The 26477-nt window shown below is 36.6% G+C and overlaps 1 protein-coding gene across 5 annotated transcripts in view; it reads right to left on the reverse strand.

Moving 5' to 3' along the window:
• Positions 1–26477, reverse strand: part of LOC106880368 (rho GTPase-activating protein 7) — a 601077-nt gene that overhangs the window by 204462 nt on the left and 370138 nt on the right. For all 5 annotated transcript variants that reach the window (XR_016244003.1, XM_089361608.1, XM_089361606.1 and 2 more), the window contains exons 4-5: positions 20302–20373; positions 4691–4772 (exon numbers count right to left, since the gene is read on the reverse strand). Coding sequence is in view for 4 of the 5 variants with exons in the window: in XM_089361608.1 (XP_089217734.1) it covers positions 4691–4772; positions 20302–20373 (154 nt within the window). In the remaining variant the exon portion in view is untranslated. The remainder of the gene's footprint in view (positions 1–4690; positions 4773–20301; positions 20374–26477) is intronic.

Below are 26477 nucleotides of genomic sequence, written 5' to 3' on the forward strand. Positions count from 1 at the left end.
CTGTGAGAATGTAATCGATCTGGCTAGCATGGTCACCTAATTGGTAGGTTATCAAGGTGGCTTTCTGGCTTCCTGAAGTTGATGCTGCAGATAAATAGGTTATACACATTACAGGACTCCAGTAGTTTTGTCCCCTCTTCGTTTTGGGAACCAATTCCATGGCCCCCATGTACACCATGGAAGATACTAGGCTGCTGCCCAATATTCCCAATGAAATCCTCAGCCACAGAGATGATATCATTGTTGTTCGTCTTTGAAGTAGCCTACAATCCTTTTGTTCATTTGGTAGATCCACTTGGGGGTCATAGGCAGAGATAACTGTTGCTGTACTATTCTGCAAAATTAGCGTGAGCTTAAGTACTCTTTTGCACACTCTGACTACCTCTATGACCTTATTCACCCAGTTCTCTGCAAGAAGTATGCCCACACCACCTACCCCATCACTGTTACCTTCCCAGAAGATTTTATACCTATGTGTCTTGCCTGTGAGGAATCTGGCTGAATCTCCTCTCCACCTTACTTCTTGGATGCAACATACATCAATGCGCCTCCATTCAAGCAGCTCTACAATCTCACCAGACCTACCTTTCAATGTGCCTACACTGACAGTGCCAACTCTGAGAACTGGGAAAGGGATGTCAGAAAAAACACGAGAAGGGGGAGGGGGGGTCATGGTATTCAGTACCTCAAAAGAAGGTTTCAATGTGTGCTTGATAAGAGACATATCACATCAGTTTTTTCTTGCTTTAATCTACCATCATTCAATCATGTTAAAATTGTTTCCCCTATTGAGAGTGAGTGTAATACAAACATTGTAAATATAAGCGTTATTGCAACAAACATAAATGAGTCAATGTTTAAATTAAGTAAATAATCAGCTATTGGTTAATCCATTGTATGCAGAGAGAAAGGAGTAGGTGGTTTGTTAATTTACTAAGTAATGCATCACCTTTCGATACATGTAGTAATACAGATGCAATTGCTGGTAGTGGGTGGAGGGGGAGCTATGACAGACTTCTGGTACAGAGGCAATGCTTATCATACTGGTGATAGTGCAGAGGTGGAGCCTTGTAGGGGTTTCTGGTATAAGAGAAGAGATTTCCGGAATAGTGGTGGAGTGGGATTGGGTGGGTGTATTGCGGAAAAGTTAAAAGGCATACTTTACTGCAGGAGAGAGAGAAGGGGGGAGAGAGAGAGAGAGAGAGAGAGAGAGAGAGAGAGAGAGATCACAGGAAATCATGGTGTGGAGCAAAAAGGAAAAGTTAAAACATGAGAGCTGGGTTGTTGGCAAGGAACAGCTGAAAGAACAGCTTAAAAGTTGGAGGCACTAAACAGAGAATAATTTGAGTGATTGGCAGATCAGAGCTAATCTTTGTTGAAAGTCATCTATATGTTCAAAAATATTGTCAAAAATTTGGGAAAAGGTCTTTTGCCCTTTTAACCCAATGTTGATAAGAAAACCAAAGTTTTTAAGAAAATGGACCCTCATACCATACAAGTTTGGAAAAGAACTTATACTATGAAATCTCTGAAATGAGTTGTTCAAAGATTTAATAGATGGTTGCATGCAAGAATATTAAAAAATTACATCAATTATGTAGCTGGGAGAAGCCGCTGGATAAACTTGGATGAGTCTGTCATAGATGATTTAATCAAATCCATGCTTAATTGGGTGAAAGCTGCAATATTAGCCAAAGGAAGGCTTACAAAATACTGAGATAATATCTCATTCACTTAAATTAATTTTAGGTGTCAAAAGGCTTCAACTAGAACATCTTCAAATTTTTGACTGATCTTTGAATTACTATATTACTGGATCTTCAAATTATTATATCTTTCTTTTCCTGACTGGTTGTTTCTAGAAGTCCTTCTAATCCCAAACCCAAAATCACTAACCACTAACTTACGTTGGGTTGCACATTCCTCACTTCGGAAAGACTTTGCAAGCACCTGTCTATATACTGGTAATATAACATAAGTGAGAAGGATGGAAGAGAGAATGGAGAAAAAGGAGTTACATGTTGCTCTGAATCTGTTGTATAGAGAAAGGATTTCGTATATAAATTTTTGACTTTGTGGCTAAAAGAGTTTTTTTTTATTTTGTAGTATAGAAAAAAAGTCATATTTAACTGACCCAGATCTGGTTTCACTGATTTCAGCTTTTTAAAGTTTGGTATAATTTTTCCATATTCAAAAGCATGTGTGGATTAATGAATAAATAGGCATGTTGCTTATGACATTTTCGAAACAAGGGACATAACTTTGGCTTGTGTTTTGCATCACTTGTGATTGAAAGTAATTGATTTTTGTTTCCATTAGAAGAGTGTTTTCTACTCATATATATAACCTACATAGCAGATATACAAACATCTCAAATTTACCTATTTTTCTGAAGACTAAAAAAAGTGATGAACAGCCTTAATCAATTGTTGATCCTTACTGAAGTCTCATTAGGTGTCTAACGTCACTTGACCAATTTCAGGGAAACAAGTAGTCAATCTGTTTATATACATATCAAATCTAGTGGTTCCAGAGGACAAGGGCTACTAATTTGTATACCATAAGTGTTTAACACTTTATTTAATATCAGAGACCTGTCAATGGGGAAACCAGTCCACACAGTATCAAAGTGTGATATTAGTATATGTAAACCTATGTAATAGACACACAAACATGTCACGATTTTCATGCACCTGTTTTTGAATATGTTATGTACATAAAGCAGCTTTAATGTATTTTAACTTGAGAAATAGAGTATTAGACAACAGTTCGAGTTCTTTTTACCCGTCTTTCTATTCTCTCTTTATTTATTTCTCTCCTTTTTATTTCTCTGACATCCAATATTTCTGTCTCTTCCCCTTATTTCTTTAACATATTAATTGAATTAAATATAAAGTAAGCTTTTATTATGTAACAACATAAACTAACTGCTAAGTTACTAGACAAATTAGTTAATGTATGTCAATATCTTTTCATATGCTTCAAAGTAAGCATTTTTATGTTAATGTATGTTTATGCTAAGCACATACATGCATATATGTAAAAAAAAATTAAAACAGTCAATATACCATTGTATTACATTGTATTAGATGTAAGTACCTACTATCTAGCAGACTAGAATTAATTACACTTTTGTATCAATGAGGAATGCCAGTTAACTTTACAATCTAACTAAATTTTCAAAATCTGATGCCAAATGATATATTAACCTTTCTTTTGTTAGGTTGATATAGTCCACTAACAATAAGTATTTTTCTCATAGAAATTCACTCCTATTTAGATGGAACTAAAATATTAGCACTCCCTTTTAAGGAACACAGACATTAATTTGGTTGATTGAGAAATCAAGAGGTTTGATTTGTGGCTGACCTAAATATATCCATTAAATGCTGTATTCTTCTAGTTTGTTAAACTTTACTGTAAATCTCAAATCCCCATCATATGTTGCTAAAATATTTGGCAACATATCGCCTAAAATATTCGGAATCACTGCTAAGATGCTTAAAATATGAGGCAGTGTGGGTTATGGTCTTGTCACCCACATCGCAAACATTTGGTGAGCTAGGCATTATCTACTGAAGACTGGAACCAACAGATTGTGTGGAGGAAACCACCAGATTCATTCAATGGGTAGGAAGGTAGACCAGCAAGCATTGTGGAGCACAAACAGGGCACAGTGAGACACAAAGGACACTGTGGCCATCCACTGCATCTCAACTTGTCTTTGGTTGTCTTGACTTCGTCCTGTCACTAGAATGAGATAGGAAGGGATGAGAGAATGAAGCTGATGATGTTGCATAATCCTCTCTCATTGTAATCCATGTCACATGCCAATCAAGACATAATTTCATCCCTACTCACCTTGAACTCCTGTGGCAATTGCCTCTCAATGCCTGGCATAAAACCACCCCCTTCCCAACTGTGACTCCACCAGTTGAAGGAGATTTAAGTATTATGATCTACATGGCAATCTCATTAGTACTACGGCCATGCAAACAAGCACCCAATACACTCTGTTAAGTGGTTGGCATTAGGAAGGTCATCCAACCATAGAAATGCCAGAGCAGATATAGGAGTTTGATGCAATCCACTGGCTCATCAGATCCTATACCAAATTGTGAAACCCATGCAGCATGGAAGACAGATGTGAAGCAGATGATGATGATGATTTTATATATATATATATATATATATATATATATATATATATATATATATATATATATATATATATATATATATATATGTATATATATATATGTATGTATGTATCATACAGATTTCATTTTGCCTCTTTTCATCATTTAGTGATAAGAATAGTGTGTATGTGTGAGGCACAGGTTCCTCTCTTTTTCACCACAACTAACATACCATACAATTCCACATCATTCTTCACCCTACTATCTACAGCATACCACACTATGCTAACAAATTTATCATAACATATCATACCACACCATACCATACTATACCAATCTCATATCACAACATACTTAATCCACATCATAGGTTTACTTGATTAAAGCAGACCAGGAGGTAAATAACTTAAATATTCCCATGCTCATATTTCACTTCAAGTTTTTCAGAAATATATTCCATTCAAACTGAAATTAGGAGAAAATACTGAGACAATGGTATTTGTTGAGAGTAGACAGAGTATGAAGAATTGTATAAAAAACTATAACTCTACCTGTTGAGGGCCTGTAGAGAATCTGTATCAAGGAAGTCATGGTCATTATGGACTGATTCTGTGTTGATAGGAAACTGACCATCTGCAATAAAACAAACAAAAATCACGTGAGAATACAGTCATTATTATCATCACCACCATCATTGCAACCACCACTACCAACATTACAACTATGACGACAACCACCATCACATAAATCATATTCAGCTAAGAAGCCTCTATTATAGTAACTCAGTTTGCTAACAACAGCAGCCAAATTTCCTTCAAGTCAAAAATCTCTGTGTTAAATAAGGAAAGATACATCAAACAATATAGTCCTAGATATATTATGGCTGCAAAAATATCAGAAAGGTCATGGCTTGAATGTTTTTGATCAGGGTAACCTGGTGTTAAGCAAGAGTAACAATAAAATCCCTTTTCCATAATTTGCAGCTTTAACTAATACCAGAAACTATCATTAAAGTCAACATGTTCAACTGTTTTCTTCTCGCAAAATTTGAGGTCTTATGCTTCTGTACGAAAAACATTCCCTGTAGTAAATAATATAAATTGTCATCATTGTTGTGAAGTTTTGAGATAGTTGGACATGTTTCTTTTGGTTCTTTCTCACATCATGGATCAATTCTTAACATACTGTCATGATTCTATTACAACCCAGTCCTGTAATGATTCTATTACAGAAGAGAAATGAATGATAGATGGAAGTAATACTCTTTTTGTTTCCACCACTTATGAACAACAGCCACTATAACACACAGATACATATGTATTTCTCTGTGTAAAAGAATGAATAGAGAAGTTTAGATTGCAAAACAGGGAAAGAGTTTCCAGCTTTCTTTTTTATCACCAGATGGGCTATAAGATATGACAGATGGGCTATAAGATATGACAGATGGGCTATAAGATATGAAAATGGTTGTGAAGGAAAAAAATTCTGGTACATAACAAGCAATGTTGCCTCAATAACTCATTCTCTTACTGGGCAGTCTGAACAAAGACAATAACTTTCCTCTGCATCTTGAAAGAAGCAAGGGCTTTTCTCATACACATGAAAACGCAATTGCAGACATTCCTAGCAAATGTGTGGAATAATACATCATTCACTGGTCAAGGAAAAAAAATGGAATCATATGCATAATATTCAAATTGGAGGGCAAAGTGAAAACAGGTTGAGCAGGTGTGTTAAACTCCTGTCCATAAGTCTGCACCACAATACCATGGGTGGCACAACACAAAAGTTACAATAAAGGATATTGGTCATGTTGACTCTTGGTTCACTGTCACATTGGTAATGTAATATGGACAAGTGGTGAGTGCAGCATAAATAAAAATGACATGTGGCTGCATAAGGTCTATATGGATTTATGAGTCCTAACATTCCCTGAAGACCAAAGAGCAATTCCAGAAGTGTGTCTCACTGGCTGTCAAAAAAAAAGCTACAAGACTAGTGGTGCCAGGTAGAAAACTCGGCTATTAAACTTATGATAGTAAAGGCTATTTAAGGGCTTTTTGTGCTGAGAAACTAGAAAAGTTCAGGAAGAGACAACAGCAGAATCAGCAACAAAACAACAGCTCCTGGAAGCTGGTGTTCTAACACCACTACCAGTCACAATGCTGGTTGAAGTTCCAAAGATGGTTAAAGATCTTGCCCTGTGATCAGAATCTAAAGTCAACAACTATGGGTCCTTTCTCCTGGTCACAACCAGTAGTATCACCCCAACATCTTAAAGACATGAAGAGTGAACAAGGGTGGCAAACTGACAGGGACAATACAAAGAATAGAAAAAGAAGACTTCAAGGGATACCGTTAACCCCAAGAAATAGCATGCAGAACAAGCAAAAGGAGATTTGTTCTTAGCTTAGAAGAAATCAAACTTAAGAAATCTACTTCTCCTTGGAAGCTATGAAGTTCATAGCACTGAAAGTATCTAACTAGGACTTGATGGACTTCCAGAATGAACTGTGAGAAGAAAGCATAGTTAAAAAGGTACTTGTTTGAGAAGAAATGAGAGCAGAGTGATGGAGAATATGCAAAAGATAGACAGTGGTGAATATGATATCAAAAGTTTATTGAACTTTCAAGCAGGATGTGAGTCCCTTCATGCCCATCCCAACACCAAAAATGTTTACAGACCCTTTAGGAAAAAATGATACAAGACAAACAGGTAGGGGTACTTTGGCCTAACCTAGCTGATGGTTTCTCATCTGTGTATGTTTGTGTGTGCAGGAGTGAGGGTTACCTAAATATTTTTTTATATTTTAAAATAACTTAGATATGTTTTAAAATTATTATGTTCTGATACAATGATCTATTTATTCAAACGTTTTACTTTATATCAAATTCTTAACAAGTCCTTAAACTGTACAATGTCTTTATTATCCTGCATGATTTTCATTTGTCTATCTCTTAAGGTTTTTTAACTCCTATATATAACATCTTTATTGTATTATGAAAGGCTCCTAGTGATAATAAAAGAAAAAGGCTGTTAATATCATTTGTATTAGTGGTTAAGAAAACTACTTCTCAAATACATAGTTTTTCATAGCAAAAATAACTGCAAGAGCTTCCTTTTCAATTTGACTATAATTTTTCTCTGCTGATATCAGAGAATGTGAGGCATGGACTGCCACCTTTATGTTACTATTTTTATATTTTTATAGCATTACTGCTCCTATGCTATACTCAGAAGCATCTGAAGCTACAACAATCTCCACTGCAGGATTGAAGCATGCTAACGACAAATCAGATATCAACATTTTTTATATTTCGCCAAATGCCCTTTGGCAGTTTTTGGACCAATTCCATTTCATATAGATTTTCAGCAGATTATTCAGTGGAACCCTCACCTTATGCATATTTGGAATATAATTTTGGTAATAATTTGCCAATCCTAAAAATGCTTGTAAGGTTGTTATGTTTATCGGATCGGGCATATTTTTGATTGTGTCTACCCTCAACAGGTCTGGTTGACATCCATTTCTGTCAATGATTTGTCCTAAATATCTTATTTACAGTAAGAAAAATTCACACTTTTCTTCACTCAAAGTAAAGCCATAATCCCTAAATTTTTTGAATACATATTTCACATGCTCTACTTGTTGATCCCTGGAGTCGCTTTTAATAAGTATATCATCCAGATATGGAATTGCGAATTCACAATCTGCTAACATTGCATCTATAATCTGTTAAAAAATTGCTGGTGCAACTTTTAAGACAAATGGTAACCTGTTGTATTTATAAAGTCCTTTATGTGTGTTAACTGTTAGATATTTAAAGTGTCAAAGAGATCCAATTTAGAAAGTATCTTGCCACTGTTTAATTTCACAAAAATATCCTCCAGAGTAGGTAGTGGATAGCAGCACATTTTAAGACATTCATTAAACCAGTGGAAAAATCATCACACACTCTGATTTTATTATTCGTTTTCTTAATGTACTGTTGGTGCTGCCCATTTAGAATATTCCACTTTGTTCTAGTCTCTCAAAATTTATCTGTTCTAATGCTGTGACTGGTACCATTCGTTTTTGTTTAAATGTTCTTGTATTTGAAACCACACCTTCATTTTGGTGCTTAGATCTAATTTACTAAACAGAACTTCAGGAAAAATATAAAAAAATTTTTTTCTTCAATTCGTCTGATGACTCATTTGTACTGGACAAAAAAAACCATTCACTTTATTACAGAAAAGATTTATGGGGAGGTGCCATAAATTAAACAATTCCATCCAGTCAGTACCGAACAAATATTTGGTATCATTTAACCCAAAAACTTTAGCTTTCAAGGTTTTTTCACGAAATGTAATGTTACTTATCAATTCGCCCTTAAAATATAATTATTTTCCTGAAATACCATGGGCAATTTTTGCGATTTCATTTAATTTAGATCTCCCAATCTTTTTCCATGTATCTGTGTTAATTATTGAGATGTCGCTGCTTGTATCCAATTGTAACTTTACGTTTGTGTTATTAATTTTTAAATACACAAATTTTCTTTCAGGCTCATTTGTACTTTTTTTGCCAATAATCTGTTTACATAATTTTTCTGTTGAACTGTTTTTTTTACGTTCTGTCCTACAATGTGTCTTTTTATGGCCTATTTTATCACACTTGTAGCATTTTATATTTTTAAACAGACAGTTATTTTTAAAATGTCGACCACTGCACCCATAACATGGATTTGGTCTTGATATTTTTTTTGTCTATTTTCTTATTCATTGCTGGTCGACACACTTGAATCTGAAGGCAATCTTTCTCTTCAATTTTATTTGTGTCATGTCTTATACTAATAATCCTCTGACATTCTTCTGCTACACAGTTAAATTGTGGTCCTGTTCTAATTTTGTTAATATCAGGCATCATATATCTACATCTTTGCTTGCAGTAAGCCCTTGAACAAAAATTAAAGACTTGAACATGACTGGGGTCGAACTCATTCAATTTGAATTTCTCACATTCTCTGTTAACCACTCTGGCATAGGTGACAAAATCATTGCTAGCGAGTATTGAACATGGAACATTTTTTACTGAAAATTTTCAATAAAATATTGTTTTATTGAAACAAATCTTACCTGGTTTCTTTGGCAGAATATAATTACTTTATTTTTCTTAAAAGTAGTCGTACATTTTTCTCGTTGGAACAACATTTACACTCTTCTTTGAGGATACCTTTGTATCTATGAAAATATGCAGAGAAGGTAGTACCTTCTGGATTATAGCTGAATTCTTCAATAAAGCTTGCTACACTGTCTAGTAAGAAGGAACCTGAAGTATTTTCAGACTTCTTCAACATTAATTCCAGCAACTGTTGATTCTGTTGTTGTTGTTGCTGCTGTAACTGCACCACTAAGGCCAATAAATCTTCCATGCTATAACGACTTTTTCTTTGGTTTCATATAAAAAGAAAAATTTTAAATGTCCAACACAAGCTTCAAACAACTCACCGCCACTTTAATATTAGATATATAACAAAGTGGGGAAGAAAGTATATACACGATGCACTATTACATGAGACTCAGTGCTCTATATCAAAGGCTCACAGTGAACTGCTACCAGCAGCAACTGCCAATCGCTCATAGTTCTTTGTTTTATACCAAATCAGTCTACCTTTTAGTCACTTGAGGAGTGGTTGGAATTATTCCACAACTTTTTGAGTTTTCTGTTGTATTTGTTTTTGTATTGTGTGTTGTTTGTGCAGTACAGGTTGTGTTCTGTTGGGTATCGGACTTCCATGGCACATGTTGTGGGCTTTATTCATTTTATTGGGTATTTTCAATATAAGTTTATTCCTGTATGTTTTTGGAGGAGTGTTGCATAGTAGTGTGTGTAAATCATAAATCAACCATTTCATAGTATTCATGGTTATCTGTCCATTGTTCTTCTTTTTTGGTTGGTTTTGTTATGGGTCCATTTTTCAGCGTTTACTTTTTGACAGAACACTGCCCATGGACATGTGTTGATGCTTCTTTCGTATTTATAATTATTATTGATGTATAAGCAAAAGACTGAGAAGAAACAGCAATGTGCATATAGAGAGAGGTCTTGTATAACGATTGGATGCATATGTAATTAAAATTTTAAATTTTAAATTTTACTCACTAGTTTGTAGTTTGTGTATAGAAATATTGTAGTCCACATGTTTACATTTTCATGCACATGTTACTGTGGTGGCACATCTGAAGGAAGCTATTCTACACACACACGCACACTCCATATCAGAAAAATCTTTCAGTTTCCCTGAGATGGCTTACATTAACACATAGTTTTCTTTCATTGTTTTTGTGGATTCTGAATTTCTGCTTCGTGGTGGTTTCAGATTAGATCTATATATCCAGCAATGAATGCTGCAGCTAAGTGGGTATGGGTACTGGGGAAGTGTTTCAACTAGATGTTGGGGACCTTGTCTATCCCTGGAGTTTTCCAGTTGCTAGTACTCCTCAGTGTGTCCGTGATCACTTGGCCTGTGATGGTGGGCCACACCAGTGGTTCTTTCTTGTTCTTCCATTCCTTTTCCCAATTAATCCATTTAGCATTTTTGTTGTGTTTTTTAGTTTACTCCATATTCCTTCCTAGTATGATTAAATCACATATGTTCTTGGCATGGAATCTATTGACATATTTTTTGTTTAACTTTCTGTAAAAACTTATTGTGTTTATTTTGAATTCTCTCTATTTTGTTGGAAGAAGCGCTCCCGTTTTTCATGCTGTTTTATGCAGCAAGCTTTTGCTGCTATGCTCTGTTTAATTTTTTTCTTTTACTTCCCATGTATCTTCTTTATTTTTTGTTTTGTGTTGTTTTGTTATATGAGTTTTTTTTTTTTCATATTTGATCCCTCTTTCTCTAATTCACAAAGTAGTGACAAGTCTTTCTTTTGTTTTTGAATTTTTTTTATTATGATCTATTTCCACTTGCTGTTTGATTTGGCTGGATGTTATCTTTCTTTGTAAGGGCTAAGCCCAGTTTCCCTGGATATCATTACAGCTGTTGAGTAGATCAAGGCATTTAGTTTGTTGATATCTAGTGTATCTTTTGTAACCTGGGGAGGCGCTTATGCTGGTCCAGATTTATCGACTAAGTGATGTTTACTTCTTCTATTTTTGTTATTTCTTCAGTCAGATTGTCTTTGTCCTCAGTTATAGTTGGTCTGTTATGATGTGTGTTATCATCACCATCACCATCACCATCACCATCACCACTACTATTATTCTTTTAACTCAGGTTTTGTTGGAACTCCTGGAATTTTGCATGTGTAGCAGGCTTGCTACCTGCAACCTACAATACCATGCTATCTATTTCTCTTCAACTATCCAATACTTTCCTGGTGATTCTGGCCATGCCAAGGAGGAAAACTTTTAGCAACAGCTCTACTGGGGCACTCTATTCCCATTTCCTTTATATTCCTCTGAATATCTTCTGATACTGACCCCGAGGCCCTGACAATAATTGGCACTATTTTCACCTTTTTAATTTTCCATATCCAAGCTTTTTTATATTCAAGAGGATTATATATGTCTATTTTTCACCTTCCTTAACTATTTGTTGGTCAAAGGGGCATGTAACATCAATTACAGAGCACATCTGCCGTGGTCAACTGGTGTGCTTTCTTTTGCAGTTTCTGATGATTAACTTGTCAATTAATAGCTGATCTTTTTTCCCCGCCAGCTTCTCTCTTGACACCCTGTCTATTCAATCAGTAGCATCCCACTTTTTTATACATGTCCATACAATTCACCAGCCAAAACACCTGATAGTAGTTTCCACATGAGCAGAAGACATGTTATTGAATAAAAGTTGGATATACTAATACCCTTTTCAAGATCCTTGACACGTAACAATGACTTTCCCATTTTCATTCAGCTGGGTACTGAGCTTTCCTACAAGCGCTTATCCAACTGTTCTGTTATCCTTTCATGGACCCCTCTCATCCTCTTCATCCAACATTCTTGAACACTATCTGGCCCTGGGCTCTTTCACTTTGGTATTTTACTTATTTGTCTTTTCATCTTTTCTGTATTATCTTTAGGTTACTTTGACCTTGTATATTTCTTAACTTATCTTGGATTTCATACAGCCACTCCACATTATTATGCTCAACAGGTCGATTATTATATTTTATTATTATTATTGTCTTACCATTTATTTTTTAAAATCATAGTGCATGGTTTCAGAAAGATTTGAACTTAAATGACCATATAAAGATGTTCTTTGTTTGCAGTGTCAATGTAGAGGGTAACATTGTGACATGATATACTTAATACTTAGTTTAAAGGCAATGATAGTACAGGATGAAACAGTAGCAACAGGCTATATGTACTGAGGCAATGGTCATGTGGAAAGACAGAGGGGAGAAAAGGAGTGATAAAGAAAGAGATATCAATAGTTCTAAGTAGTTTTTCAAAATACCATTAATAAACAAACATACACAATTATGAGATGCGGATAAAAAGTATCTGTTTTTGTTTTTTTTTACCAGCAAAAACCCACACCATGTGGACAAAATCTTTTGGGTGGGAAATGACACCACTCTTCCTGCACATGTGTGAAAATTTTCACATTGGTAGGCCATGTCAATTCCTGGCTGTTATGTTTTAGAGTACAGAAGTGTAATGCGCACTCATCTGATTTTTGTTTTCACACAAGCTGACTGAATGCATCGAACAGAGATCATAAATTCATGTCTCATTGACAGTGATAAGGGCAGTTTCTATGTGGAAGTGATTCTGCTGCTCTATCAGCACCTTGGGGATGAATTTCACCAGCACAAACCCACTGTTGAAATGGAATGCACAAATCCTATGCTTATTTCCACTTTGAGATCAATTTCCTGGATTGTTACATGATAGTCTTCCATGACTATTTGCCGAACCTTCTCAATAAGCTCCTCTTTCCAGCTTGTGGATGGCTTGCCTGTGCATGCCTTGCTCTCCACTGAGGTGTTGTCATATTTGAAGCAGTTGACCAGTTTTGCCCATGACATCATTACCACAGGCTTGCTGAGTCTTCTGGATGGTTTGAGCTCAACTATTACCAAGCTTTTGGCAAAACTTGATGCAATATTTCTGCTTGAACATCTCTGCTTCAGTGAAAACAAAACTCTGACAAGCATGCAATACATGTCTGTACTCAAAGCATACCTGTGCAGCAAGGGTGGTGTCACCTCCCACCCAAAAGATTTTGCCCACGCAACATTAGTTTTGGCAGGGAAAACTAATGGATACTTTTTGAAAGCACCTTGTATTCTTCATCTAGTTTCAGTCTTTGGACTGTGGCCATGCTGGGATAATAATGCTTTCCAATGTACTGTTGATTATGTTGACTCCTTATCTTATTAACCTCAGAAGGTGAAAGGTAAAGGTCATCTGAGGAGGATTTAAACTGAGAATACAAAGGAATATAACCAAATACAATATACATAATATATATATATGCAAACATTGAATATATATAAATATGCAGGTACAAATGTACCAAAATATGTGATAAGCTGTCATTTCCTACCTATATATAGGATTCACACACACACACACACACATATATAAGTTATGTGTGAGAAAGAGGGAGAGAGGGGAGGCAGGAGTCCATGCATGTGTGTGTATGAATCAGTGAAAGACATGAGTACCCACAATATAAGAATGTTAAACATTAATTAGTATCTTATTAAACTTGGCAAACCTGAAGATATTTTCTCTCATCTTTACTAAATTATGTGTGTGTGTGCACATGTTTGGCATTAGGAAGGGCGTTCAGCTCTAGAAACCATGTCAAAGCAGACAAGATGTTAAATGATGATGATGATATATTGATACTGTATTTAAAATATATTGATGAACATTTGACTGGAGACTTCTCTTACACTATAACACATGAAGAACCAACTGAGTTCATATATTGCTCTACACTGGTTACTGAACATACTACATAAAACTAAGAAAAACATGTCAAAGCAAGGCTAAGATATGTTTAGATATTCTTTTATTTGTTTCAGTCATTTGACTATAGCCATGCTGGTGCAGCACCGCCTTGAAGGTTTTTTAGTTGAACAAATCGACCCCAGGACTTATTCTGTGTGTGTGTGTGTGTGTGTGTGTGCGTGTGTGCATGCGTGCGTGCGTGCGTGTGTCACTCAGTCAGATCTAAGACATTTGTAAACCACAGGGGAACAAAAAAAAAATCAACAACATTATAAAGTATTTTTTCTATTTCACTTGTGCATATACATTCTGAACTCTTTAATCAACCAGCTCTATTACGAATATGAATACTGTAATCCAGCATGAAACAATACACTGACCTATACTCAAGAGAATTGCATGTCTCTTTAGATAATACAAAAAACATTTTTGCAGTTGAGAAAAACTTGTATAAACAACTTTCTAGAAATATTGCAAAAACTTATAAGAAAGCTAAACCTAACACAATTATATAAACAAGGAATTGAAAGCAGTTAACCATGGTCTTCAAAATGGATGGTAGAATTCGATGTTTAGATACCAGCCCCCACTTGGATTATTTTGAAAGACCACATACCTGATTTCTTAGCTGATCCTAAATGCAGATTCATTAACATAATGGAAAGTGAAATAGGTAGAAATAGTAAGGTCAAACTTGATGCAATTAATATGAGCAAAGTCAAAAATTATACACACTAGTTTCTGTAATTTATTAAAACAAAACAGTGGTTGAACAATTACATCATTTTTTTGACATGGTATCCTTGCTTTCTAATGCACTTCCTCCAGTGTTCCACAAGTTTGCTTGTTCTATTGGAGATGGTTTTCAGGTGGTTACACAGCCATTTATGCATTGCTTCCTGTGCTTCATTTGTAGCAAATTGACAACCTTGTAAAGGACGTTTGAGTGACCCAAAGGCAATAGTTGGATGGGTGAAATCTGGACTGCATACAGGGTGTTCCAGCAACTCAAAAATCAATTTTTCAATAGATTCAATGATGTGGGTAGCTGTATGTGAGTGTGCATTGTCAAGCAACAAACACACTTGCTTTGATAACAGACCTTGGTATTTGGTGAAAATTGCTTAGTTGGCCAGCATTTCATTGAAACCTACACTGGGGATTGTAGACCCCTTTTCCAGGTAATGTTTCAGTATAGGATCTTTTGTGTACCAAAAAACAGTTAGCATCATTTTTTCTGCGGAAAGTTGAGTCTTGAATTTCTTTTTGACCGACAATTCTGGGTGTTTCCACTCCATACTCTGACTTTTGGATTTTGGCTCAGAGTGATGGACTTAGGTTTTATCTCCTGTGACAATTCTCTCCAAAAAAGCTTTGCCTTCATAGTTGTAGTGGTTGAATAAGTATTGACAGATCTCTACACAACTGCTCTCTTGGCACCCATCGTGCACAGACTCTATGGAAGCAAAGCTTGTAAATGATTTCATATGCAAAACCATGACTAATTTGTAGAGAACATGCTACCTCATAGCTGGTCACTTGTCAGTTTGCCAGAGCTATCTCTCAAGTTTGTTGAATCTTCACATAAGTGGTGGAGGTTAATGGGCATCCTGCTCCTTCTTTGTGTTTCATGCCTGTCAGGCCATTTTAAAAGTTCTTGATCCACTGATACACACTTCTGCATGGTAGAGCACTGTCTCCATTTGTACTGAAAGCCTGTGATGAATTTCAGCTCCAGATACACCATCAGTCCAAGGAAATTGGATCACTGATCTCTGCTCTTCCTTAGTGCACACTGCCAGCAGAGGGGCCATGTTTCTTCTGTAACAGAAGAAAGAAAACTGGAATGATCAAGGTTAAACCTTGGTTACATAACCACAAGAGTACCACCATTTAGCATGTATGCACTGAAGGCAGTATCATTGACTTGTTGGTGAAAGTGCAGATAATTTTTGACCTCTCCTCATAAAATTATACAGTCTAATAACCTTTCTCTCTCAAATAACAGTATCTCAATAACAGATTGATTTGACAATCTATATGAAATACATGACTGTTAATTCAAGCAATTTTCAATAGTAAAATTTTACTCTTCTATTACTGAAAGCCTTATAATTCTGCCACGGATATGCTACCTTCATGGGTGGGGTTATAGATATTATTATATATGCAAGGAATTCCCTTCTATTGTATTTCAAGATTACTCTTTACTCTTTACTCTTTACTCTTTTACTTGTTTCAGTCATTTGACTGTGGCCATGCTGGAGCACCAGCTTTAGTCGAGCAAATCGACCCCGGGACTTATTTGTAAGCCTAGTACTTATTCTATCGGTCGCTTTTGCCGAACCGCTAAGTTATGGGGGACGTAAACACACCAGCATCGGTTGTCAAGTGATGCTTGGGGGGCAAACACAGACACACAAACACACATATATATACATATATATGACGGGCTTCTTTCAGTTTCCGTCTACCAAATCCACTCACAAGGCTTTGGTTGGCCGGAGGCTATAGCGGAAGTCACTTGCCCAAGGTGCCACGCGGTGGGACTGAACCCGGAACCATGTGGTTGGTAAGCAAGTTACTTACCACACAGCCACTCCTGTGCCTTGTCATTGTCATTTCTTTTTTTTTTTTTTTTTTCGCCAAACAAACACATGCACTATATATTATATTCGTTCTTCACTCGTTTATTGCTGTTCTTATTTTAACTTGTATCCATTGTCTGGAAAGCTTTCATCACACATCTGTGACCTTTTTAGCAACACTTTCCATCCTCATGTGTGCTCCTGCTCCACTTAGTTCATTCTGTTCTTCTGTTTTTTGCTAAGTGTTTCTGAATAAAGTGTAATAGGTCAGACCTTTTAGATGTCCCTATAGGGTGCTTTGAATTATTTATGTTAACAGCCTGCTAGCCATGTTTAATTTTATAGAATTACAATTATACAAGGAGGATAGTCTAATCTTAATGTATAATATAAATAATCACTAATTACACAGACTTAAAAAGAATTTAATTAATACTTTTAGAAGTTTTAACCTTAAAAATGCTAATAGTAACATAGTGAATGTATTAGATGTTACATTCAATCTAACTTCAGACATTTACTGCCATTAATGAAATTGTATATCATATTCACAAAAACTTGAATCACTCCTACCATTCTGAAAACGTTACCTATAAGCATTATCCATTGAATTTTCAGATTATCTTCCCATGAAGAGATGTATAACCATACTGCTGTATGAAGCTTTAAATAAAAGCAGCTCAGAATTGAACTCAAAACTGAAAAACAGAATAATAACAGTCCTTTCTGCTATAAGGCACAAGGCATCTCCAAACAGATCCCCTAATGCAGGCAACACCAGAAGGAAAGTTATATGACAAAGTCCATCTTTCAGTTTGAATGGCAGATCTAACATTGCCCCATCCTTTCTAAATTTAGTCTATAAACACTTCCACAAAATTTCTAAATTTAGTCTATAAACACTTCCACAAAATTTTTGATAGATATAATTTTAAAATAAGCTACAGATGAATGTAATTTTACTTTTTTTGCTAGTAATTAATTTCTTCTCCATATATGATTTTTCACTCCAATACAACTGTACTGACAGAAGTTCAAGTCATCTAAAATAGTAAATGCTTTCGAAAAATTGTTAGATACTGTGGGTTTCCACATGCTAAGGTTCCCACCAATAACATTAACACAAAGTGCTACATAGGTTTTACTGAGAACTCTTTTACATTCACATATATTTAGCATGCATACATACACATTTAGACATGAATATAGAAAACACACAACAAAATTATTGAAATACATCTGGAATTCAAAAGTATCACTAGCTACAAAAATTGTTGAATCCACAACTGCTTTATCAATTGGCCATAAGTCCCTCCTTTGTACATTTAAAAATGTTCAATAACACAGACTCCTAACCAGTTAAATTCTAAATGGAACTTGAGATCATCATGCTCATGTACAAAATTTATCCTACAGTTCTTCAAGTTATGTACCAGGCAACATCGAACATTTTCTTAAAAGATAACTTTGGAACCTGTCACACGTTTACCCTTCCACTGCCTTTAATCTTTGCTTATATTCATTTTCATCTTTCTTCTTTTAATGCCATGCTTTAATCCTACCCAATGACCTATATACATGTCCCTTACACTCCCACCAACTCTTGCATATCCCTGCATATAAGTAATTTGTTTACATATTCCAATGATATTAGAAATGTTAATGAGTTAAGAATACTTATTAGTTATAATTTATTTATTGGTAATAATTATAACCTACACCTCTTATGTAGATGCAGCAAGTGTGAAGAAGGAACAAATGATAGTAAATTAAATGAGGACAAGCATAATAATGCATGTAAATCTGCCAACCATTGGTGAACCACAATACAACCCTTCTTATTCCTCGCAGATACAGGCAAATGTATTCATACAGTTACGTAATTTGAAACAGATTTGTCATTGCCTAATTTATGAATCAAGGGATTTACCCACAGTGATCTCCCTTGGCAAACATTCTAGAAGATTCTAAGAAATTGGATTTATGTCCCTTTTACTAATCCCAGTGAACCGTGGAATGTTCTAGAATGTAATTTAGTCACCAGGGGGAGCCAACAGTTTCAGGACTATATATTGAATAGCCACAGAACATCAATCTGTCTTCGATCACCAGACCTTGTGCTAGACATATCTTTGTGTTGAGAGCACATAGGCTTTGCTATACATGGCCCAAGGCACCAAATGCCTTAGAGGAGCAACCTAATACCTCATAGGTATTAAGTCACACAACATGCACACAACTTGCTTTTACACGAGAACTAAACCTAAGAGGCATACAAAATTCTATCGTACATTTTAATTTACCTTCTACAGATGGAATGCGACTAGATAATATGTACTCATTCTTCATTTATGTACCACTTCAACCGAAGCATGGTATTGGTGAATTCCTACCTGGTTCTGAATTGGTATTAAATTATTAGTGAGGTTCAAGAATGGCTCTTTCATCATCTTCATCATCATCATCGTTTAACATCCGCTTTCCATGTTAGCATGGGTTGGACGATTTGACTGAGGATTGGTGAAACCAGATGGCTACACCAGGCTCCAATCTGATTTGGCAGAGTTTCTACAGCTGGATGCCCTTCTTAACACCAACTACTCCGAGAGTGTAGTGGGTGCTTTTACGTGCCACCTGCATGAAGGCCAGTCAGGCGGTACTGGCAATGACCATGCTCAAAATGGTGTATTTTACGTGCCACCTGCACAGGAGCCAATCCAACGGCACTGGCAATGATCTCGCTCGAATGTCTTTACACGTGCCACCGGCAGAAGTGCCAGGAAGGCGACGCTGTGCATAGGTACCATCACGATTTCGCTTTCACTTGCCCCAACAGGTCTTTGCAAGCCGAGTTTAGTGTCCAATGAAGAAGATGACATTGGCATGGGTGCCAGTCATCGAATTTAGTTCGATTTCGATTTCACTTGCCTCAACAGGTCTTTGGAAGCGAAGTTTAGTGTCCAATGAAGGAAGGTACGCATAAGTGGGCTGGCTACACCCCTGGCAGAGGCCTTGGATTTAGGTCTCACTTGGTTTGCCGGGTCTTCTCACGCACAGCATATTTCCAAAGGTCTCAATCAGAAGTCATCGCCTCGGTGAGGCCCAATGTTCAAAGATCTATTCTTATTCAAGCCTGAATAAGTATTAGACTTATATAAAAAAAAATAAGTACTGGAGTCAATACTTTCGACTAAAAATTCTTCAAGATGATGCCCCAGCTTAGCTGCAGTCTAATGACTTCTAACTAGTAAAAGATAATAGACAAAAGATGTTTATATAAAAATATAAGTTTTTTTTTTTTAAAACAGAGATGGGTGCACACATTACACCTTGCTACAAAGGAATACACATACACCTGTATGTTGCATTAACAACACTTGAGTTTTCTAAACATCTGACGTTTTCTAACTCTTTTCAGAAACATGCAGAACATATTTGTGGCACATTTGTGAGTTGTGGTATGGTGGTTGAAAATATCTAGTTTGTCATACAAGGGATTCATTGCTGAATCACTTTGAACATAGTTCTCCTTTATCAGTGCTAACATAGAGCTCAACAACCAACCAACTGTAAAAACATCAACTACAGTAAGGAGTCATCAGAAATCTAACTCACCTTGAAACATCTGAGCATACTGGGGAAATCCTGTATAACGCAGCCATTTGCAGGCCTCTTTAGCTTCAATTTCTGCAAATAGAAAGAAAATTGAAAATTTCTATGAGTGACAAAGGTAAAAGAAAAAGAATAAAGAAAAAACACCATAGTAACAAAAACAGAACAGTATAGAACAAGTCATTGGAGGAGCCTCTGTGTGGTCACTGAAGTTGCTGAGGATACACTGAATAATGTAACCTGAGGTACACCATACTTGCAAAAACAAAAACAAAAAAACAAAACGAAAGAAAAAAATTGGATGATGGTCCCACTGCTATCATCACTGTTACCAATGCCATGGGCAGGGTGAGATATTTTGATGAAGATTGACTGTTGTCCATGCATGCAAGTCTCGTCTCTATGACACTGACATTCATCCAAGGGAAAGGCTGTTAACTTGGGCCAATACAGCTTGGTATGAACACAAAGAGTCAGAAAGATACCATGAAGCATATTCTAGAATCTCTAATGATTCTGCTAATCCACTGCTCTGAATCTGAACTCAAAGAACAGCGAGTCAAAACAAGTACTGCAAGGAATTCTATCTAATGATCTAATGACTCTGCCAACTAATCACATTCAACTCTACTGGGTTGACAAAAGTAAAACGTAGGGGTTGTTTTTGTATTTTCATGTCACTAACATACAAAACAGCACACATATTGCATGCTATGTGCACAAAAGATAAATGAAAAGAGATTCAAGAAAAAAGAATAAGGGTATAAAAATGTGAGGTGGGGTAGACTTACTGTGAAGAGGAGACACTCTACTGAAGAACTCATATCTTATGAAGGAGAGCCAATACCATCTACGGAGAAACCAGCCTCCTCTCTGGTTCACAGCTTTTCACAAAACAAATAAAGCATACTAAGACACTTACATGATATGTACAAAGAATTTCCAAGCAAAGTATGAACCAAGAAGGAAATGAGATCACATTTCAAACACTATAAAAAAGAAAACTGCAGACAAATTTTACAAAGTGTTATAATTCAACAATCCAGAAGAAGCAGGTCTTCACTTGCCTACAATAACCTTCACAGAAAATTTTGTGATCTCTAATCATGAAAGAAGTGGGGGAAAAATTTCATCAGAAATGTAGGGTGCCCTTATCAATACATGTAGACATTTAATTTTTATATTGATATCTAATTTTAATTACTGTGCTTTATTATACTTCTTTTATTTATTCCATGTAAATATTTGTTTAAAGTTTTTAATTTGTTCCATTATATACTGTACATCTTTGACTTTTGCCTTCATTTAATTTTTCTTTGAATTTTGTTTTTTTTGTATCTCTTTGAACCCTTGTGACTAATAAAGGAAAGGAATCTGGTTTAGTTTGGTTTGGTCTGGTTTGGTTCAGACCTCCAGGTGATAGGAGCTAGGAAGAGGTTATGAGCAGGGTGGCCAATATTACATAGAAATGGGCGGAGAGAAAGCTGCCTCTGAAAGACTGCGGAAGAGGGGAGGGAATAGCGAATGTATACATCTCCTTGCTGATATACTGCTTCCTGACAGTTGTACCTTATCTCAAGAAAACCGACCAGATTGGAGTGCTTCTTTTCCAATACATACAGAAGGGTCAGGTTCTGCTGTTTAGGAAATTCCTCTGCTGTCAACAATCACGCTGTGGTGGCTTCAGGATGCTGTCTTTGATGATGCATCAGCATGTTCTATGATGGGGCCAATGACAATGAAAGGCAAATCAGTCTAAGCATCTTTCATGCAATGTGTTTCTCCACAGCTCATCTCCTTCACTAAACTGTAATCCTGGATCAAGTGTAGACCAAAAGTGGGTGTTTGGCATTTAGAATGTTGCCAGGTGCTCACACCATTGAACCAGCTGAACAAAGTCATTAGCAGGGAAGCAACTCAAGATTTTTCTAGGGAGTTAGTTGAGGGTATGAGCAATGATGACCACTGGAGATTGACTCTGGACATTGATGAAAATAGTCTGAGTGGTCTCTTCTGGAGGGGTTTCAGGTTGAAAACTACAGACAACTTCCAAAAGCCCTTAGTATCGCATTACCTATTCAAGACAAGCCCTTCAGACATGGAAGTGCCAACAGCTAAATCTGTTCCAGATACATGTAGGGGAATAAAATCATCCTGCATACAATTATTGTGTGTCCATGCATTGGTAATCTGTGGGCTTGTGTTGAGCAGTTACTATCTCATGCAAGATGAATCCAGCTGTCTGCTGAGTGTATACTGAAGATCAACACATCACCTTCTTTCTCTGCTTAATGGTTGTGGCAAAAGGAGCTGTGTGGTGAACCTATCTGAAGGTTTAAAGATAGGCCATTTCCTATCTGGCCAAGTTCTCATTAATTTCACTGAATATCATTTGAAGAGGAAGGTGAAAGTAGAGAGACAGGTGCTACCTTCTATTGTGTTTATCTAAATGGGCCTACACTGAGTATCCTTTTCTAAGTACGAGAGAAACTGCAAAAATGTGGGTCTGATGCCTTGGAGATGATAGAATAATCTGAGTCCTTGTGTGAGGTTTTCCCTGAGTAATCCAAGGTGGACTGTCCTGATAATGTGGGTCCTATCTCTTTATTTATCTTTCTGAATTCCATATTTATATCCTTTTTGTTGTTTCCATTTTTGATCAATGTAAACTCCTCTTTTTTGTATATTGTATTTTATCTTTTCATGTAGCCCTCAATGCCTTGGGCCTTTGTGGCCAATAAAAGAATTATTATTATTATTATTTGCCTTTGCACAGCTTCTAATGCTGGAGATGTCTTATAGTGTCAGCTGTTCACTACCACCTCTTATTTTTCGAGCAGTTCCAAGCAGTGCTGTTTTATGCATGTGCTCCATCCTTATTGCAGCCCCTATTTGTTCCACGTACTTCTCGAGATTTTTGCTCACTGTTACTAGGGCTCTGACAATTATTGGTACTACTGCTACCTTTTTCATCGACCACAACTGCTTAACTTCCCAAGCTAACCTGTCATATCTCTCGAATGCATACCTTGTTGTCAGCTGGGCATGCTATATCTATGATCCAGCATGGTTTGTTTTCTTTCTCAATTAAGACTATGTCCGGCTTCCTATTCTCTATCTCATGGTTGCACTGAATCATGAAATCCCATAGGATCTTTGCATTATCATTTTCGACGATGCCTTCAGGTTTGTGGTCATACCAATGTTTTACTCTGTCAAGTCCATACTTGTTGTAAAGTGTCCAATAGACAAGCCTGGCTATATTGTCGTGGCATCTCTTATATTCCTTCTGGGCTAGTGGCGTACATTGGCTGGTAATACGGTTTCACTGTTTTGTCCACAGATTCTGCACTTATCACTTTCTACTGTGTTGTCTATTTTGTATATTATGTAGTTCGTTCTTAGTGCTTGCTCTTGGGCAGCACAGATTAGAGCCTCTGTTTCTGGTTTTAAATCACTTTTAGTCATCCACAGCATCTTTTTTCTTTGTCTGTCTTATCTTCAACATCCCTATGAAATTGACCATGCATTCTTTTCTTTACCCACCTATTTTCAGTTTCATTCGTTTTCAATTTCTTGTATAGTGCTTTATCTTTGCAATATTTCATCCTACACAAACCTGACTTTCTTACTTATAATAATGGTTCTATGGCATTTTTTACATACCATGCTATGTTGTTTTCTTCTGCTCTAATGCTGTATTCGCATCCTCTTCCCCCTCTTTTTCTTGGTACATACAGTCTGTCTGTGTCACGTTTTTGGGTGGAGTGACCCATATCTAGTTAGCAATTTCCTTGTCTTTCTGTCTAAGCTATTTGGTTCGTCTACTGTCCATGCAAGTACTGCTGCTCCATATCTAAGGAGTGAAACTGCCCAGGTTTTGATAGCTTCGATTTTATTCTGTCCATTTAATTTCAACTTAAGGATCAGTCTCAGTCTGTGCACGTACTCCACTTATAATTTTTCTGTCATTTCTTTCTCCGTCAATTTATCCATTTCCATTATTATTATTATTATTATTATTATTATACTTCTGGTTGGAAGGCTAGAATGTCAGTGGAAGCTTGACAGGTATTTTTGTAATCAAAACTACTGTCTTCATTGATATTGTTGTTTAAAAGGGAGCGTAAGACAATAGTCTTTGTCCCCAGAAAAAAGAACTAAGAAATATTAGGGCCTTGTGCCCAAATATTAGTATTTACAAAATGTTTACATATTTACAAGTGAAAAATGGCATGGATGGGTGTGACTTTCTAATGCAAAACAAAGCAGTTTGTGACAGCAGGAAAAGTCACAGAAATGTAATTTTCGCTGAAACAAGTAACAATTTTGAGGACAAATTGATAACAAATTCAAAAGCACCACAGAATCTATGGACAGTGATAAAATTAACCACAAAGAACAAAGAAGTATTACGACAGAGAAAAGTGACATGATGGAGAACATAATCACTCGATAGTCGAACAGACAACAAAAATGTAACTGCCAACTCCCTATACAGAAACAATGTGGAAAACACCATGATAACTGATAACACAGAAAATAACAACTCCAACAACACGGAGCAGAGAAGCTTAACAGAAAAACAATAACTGAACGAACAACAACAAAAACATCAATGAGAACACAACCAATACCAATGTTAAACACCAGCAAAAGAGAGGCAGGTGTATTTGGAAGTAACAATAGCAGTAACAACATGATCGATTCCACCACCACCACCATCAACAGTGGGAGCAGAACAAGTACTTTTGCAACAGTAGCTGTGAAATGCCAACAAAATTACTATGCGATAGACACCTTAAACAAAGAGATGTTAGCGCTGGCCCACAAACTCATAGAAAGAGAAAATACCTGGGCAAACCTTGCAATCTCAGCTCAAGTAGAGGTAGAGATTGAGAAGAGGACAGCAAAGTATAGGTGCGTCTCGGAGAGGAGAACAAGCCTCCCACCTTCAGGTGGAGATGGCACTGAGATCAGTCGCAGAGGATGTTAAATTCATTCAAAGGGCTTGAAGTTTTGGTACCATCTCGGTCCTTTTTAAAACAGAAGTGCTGGCCATGAAGCATTCGGTGAGACCACATAAAACTGACCAGCTTATAATGTACCCATCCTACATGGGCAGAAGAACAATAAAAGTTTGAGTCCCCGGAATAACACCAGGTATCAACATATGGTGGCTGATGGGATGCGTGATTGTGGAGGACAGTGACACCCTCCTCCTAAAAGTCCAATGGATGCAAAGAGAAGACTGAGTTGGGATGGATTTGGAAATGCTAATCCAAATAAAACCCAAGACTTGGAAAACATCCCAGACCATGTCTGTCTCAAGGATGGGACAAAATTACCCTTGATCACTGAGGGCACAAGCACTACATCTACAAGCATGCTGGCCTCAGCAAAAAAGTACAGAAGTTCATAGACCTCCATTGACATCAACACCAAGGCTGGGAAAACAAAAAAAACAGTACCAGCTGTAGAAAGATCACCAACAACAACAGGGAAAGCAGCAAAAATAGTAAGAATGGTGGAAGCAGCGGCAGGTGTAACAACAGCACCAGCAGGAAAGCCGTTGGAGATGTCAACCACGAAAATCAACAACTCGCAACCAAGCTCAACAACTGCCACCTCTCACAAACAAGCATGAAGAAAAAGATACACATACAAACACGAATTCACTACCACAAAGAGAGGAGGCGGTTCCAACAGACACTGGTTCTACTACATTAAAAAGTGATGATGAGGGGAAATAGATTAAATCCAAAAACCGAAAAGAAGTTACAGAGGCGAGACATCTTGTCCTGCACCAAAACAAGATAACAAAGAAATTACACACACCCACAACAAACAAATACTCAGACAACTCCTGCAGTACTACAAGCATCAAAAATCCCACTGCAGACAGAAAAAAATTCCAAAAGGAAATTCACACCACAAATGCAACTACACCACAAATGCAGCTAACTTCGTGTTAGTAAGGAGGGCCAACAAAAAACTGATGGTCCTCTTATCATGAAGAGAAGACATTGAAAAAGGTGGGTGGAAATCTTCATGGACTAGCACGTGCAGTGTGCTAAAGGACTTAATGATGGTGATGATGGATTTGGACACTTTCCAAACAATAAAGGATGCCTTTCCAGATGATGTAGGGATCCCTCAAGTAAATGTCAATGTAAGGC

Source organism: Octopus bimaculoides, chromosome 13, assembly GCF_046866305.1.
Source record: "Octopus bimaculoides isolate indiv1 chromosome 13, ASM4686630v1, whole genome shotgun sequence".
Lineage (NCBI taxonomy): Eukaryota > Metazoa > Mollusca > Cephalopoda > Octopoda > Octopodidae > Octopus > Octopus bimaculoides.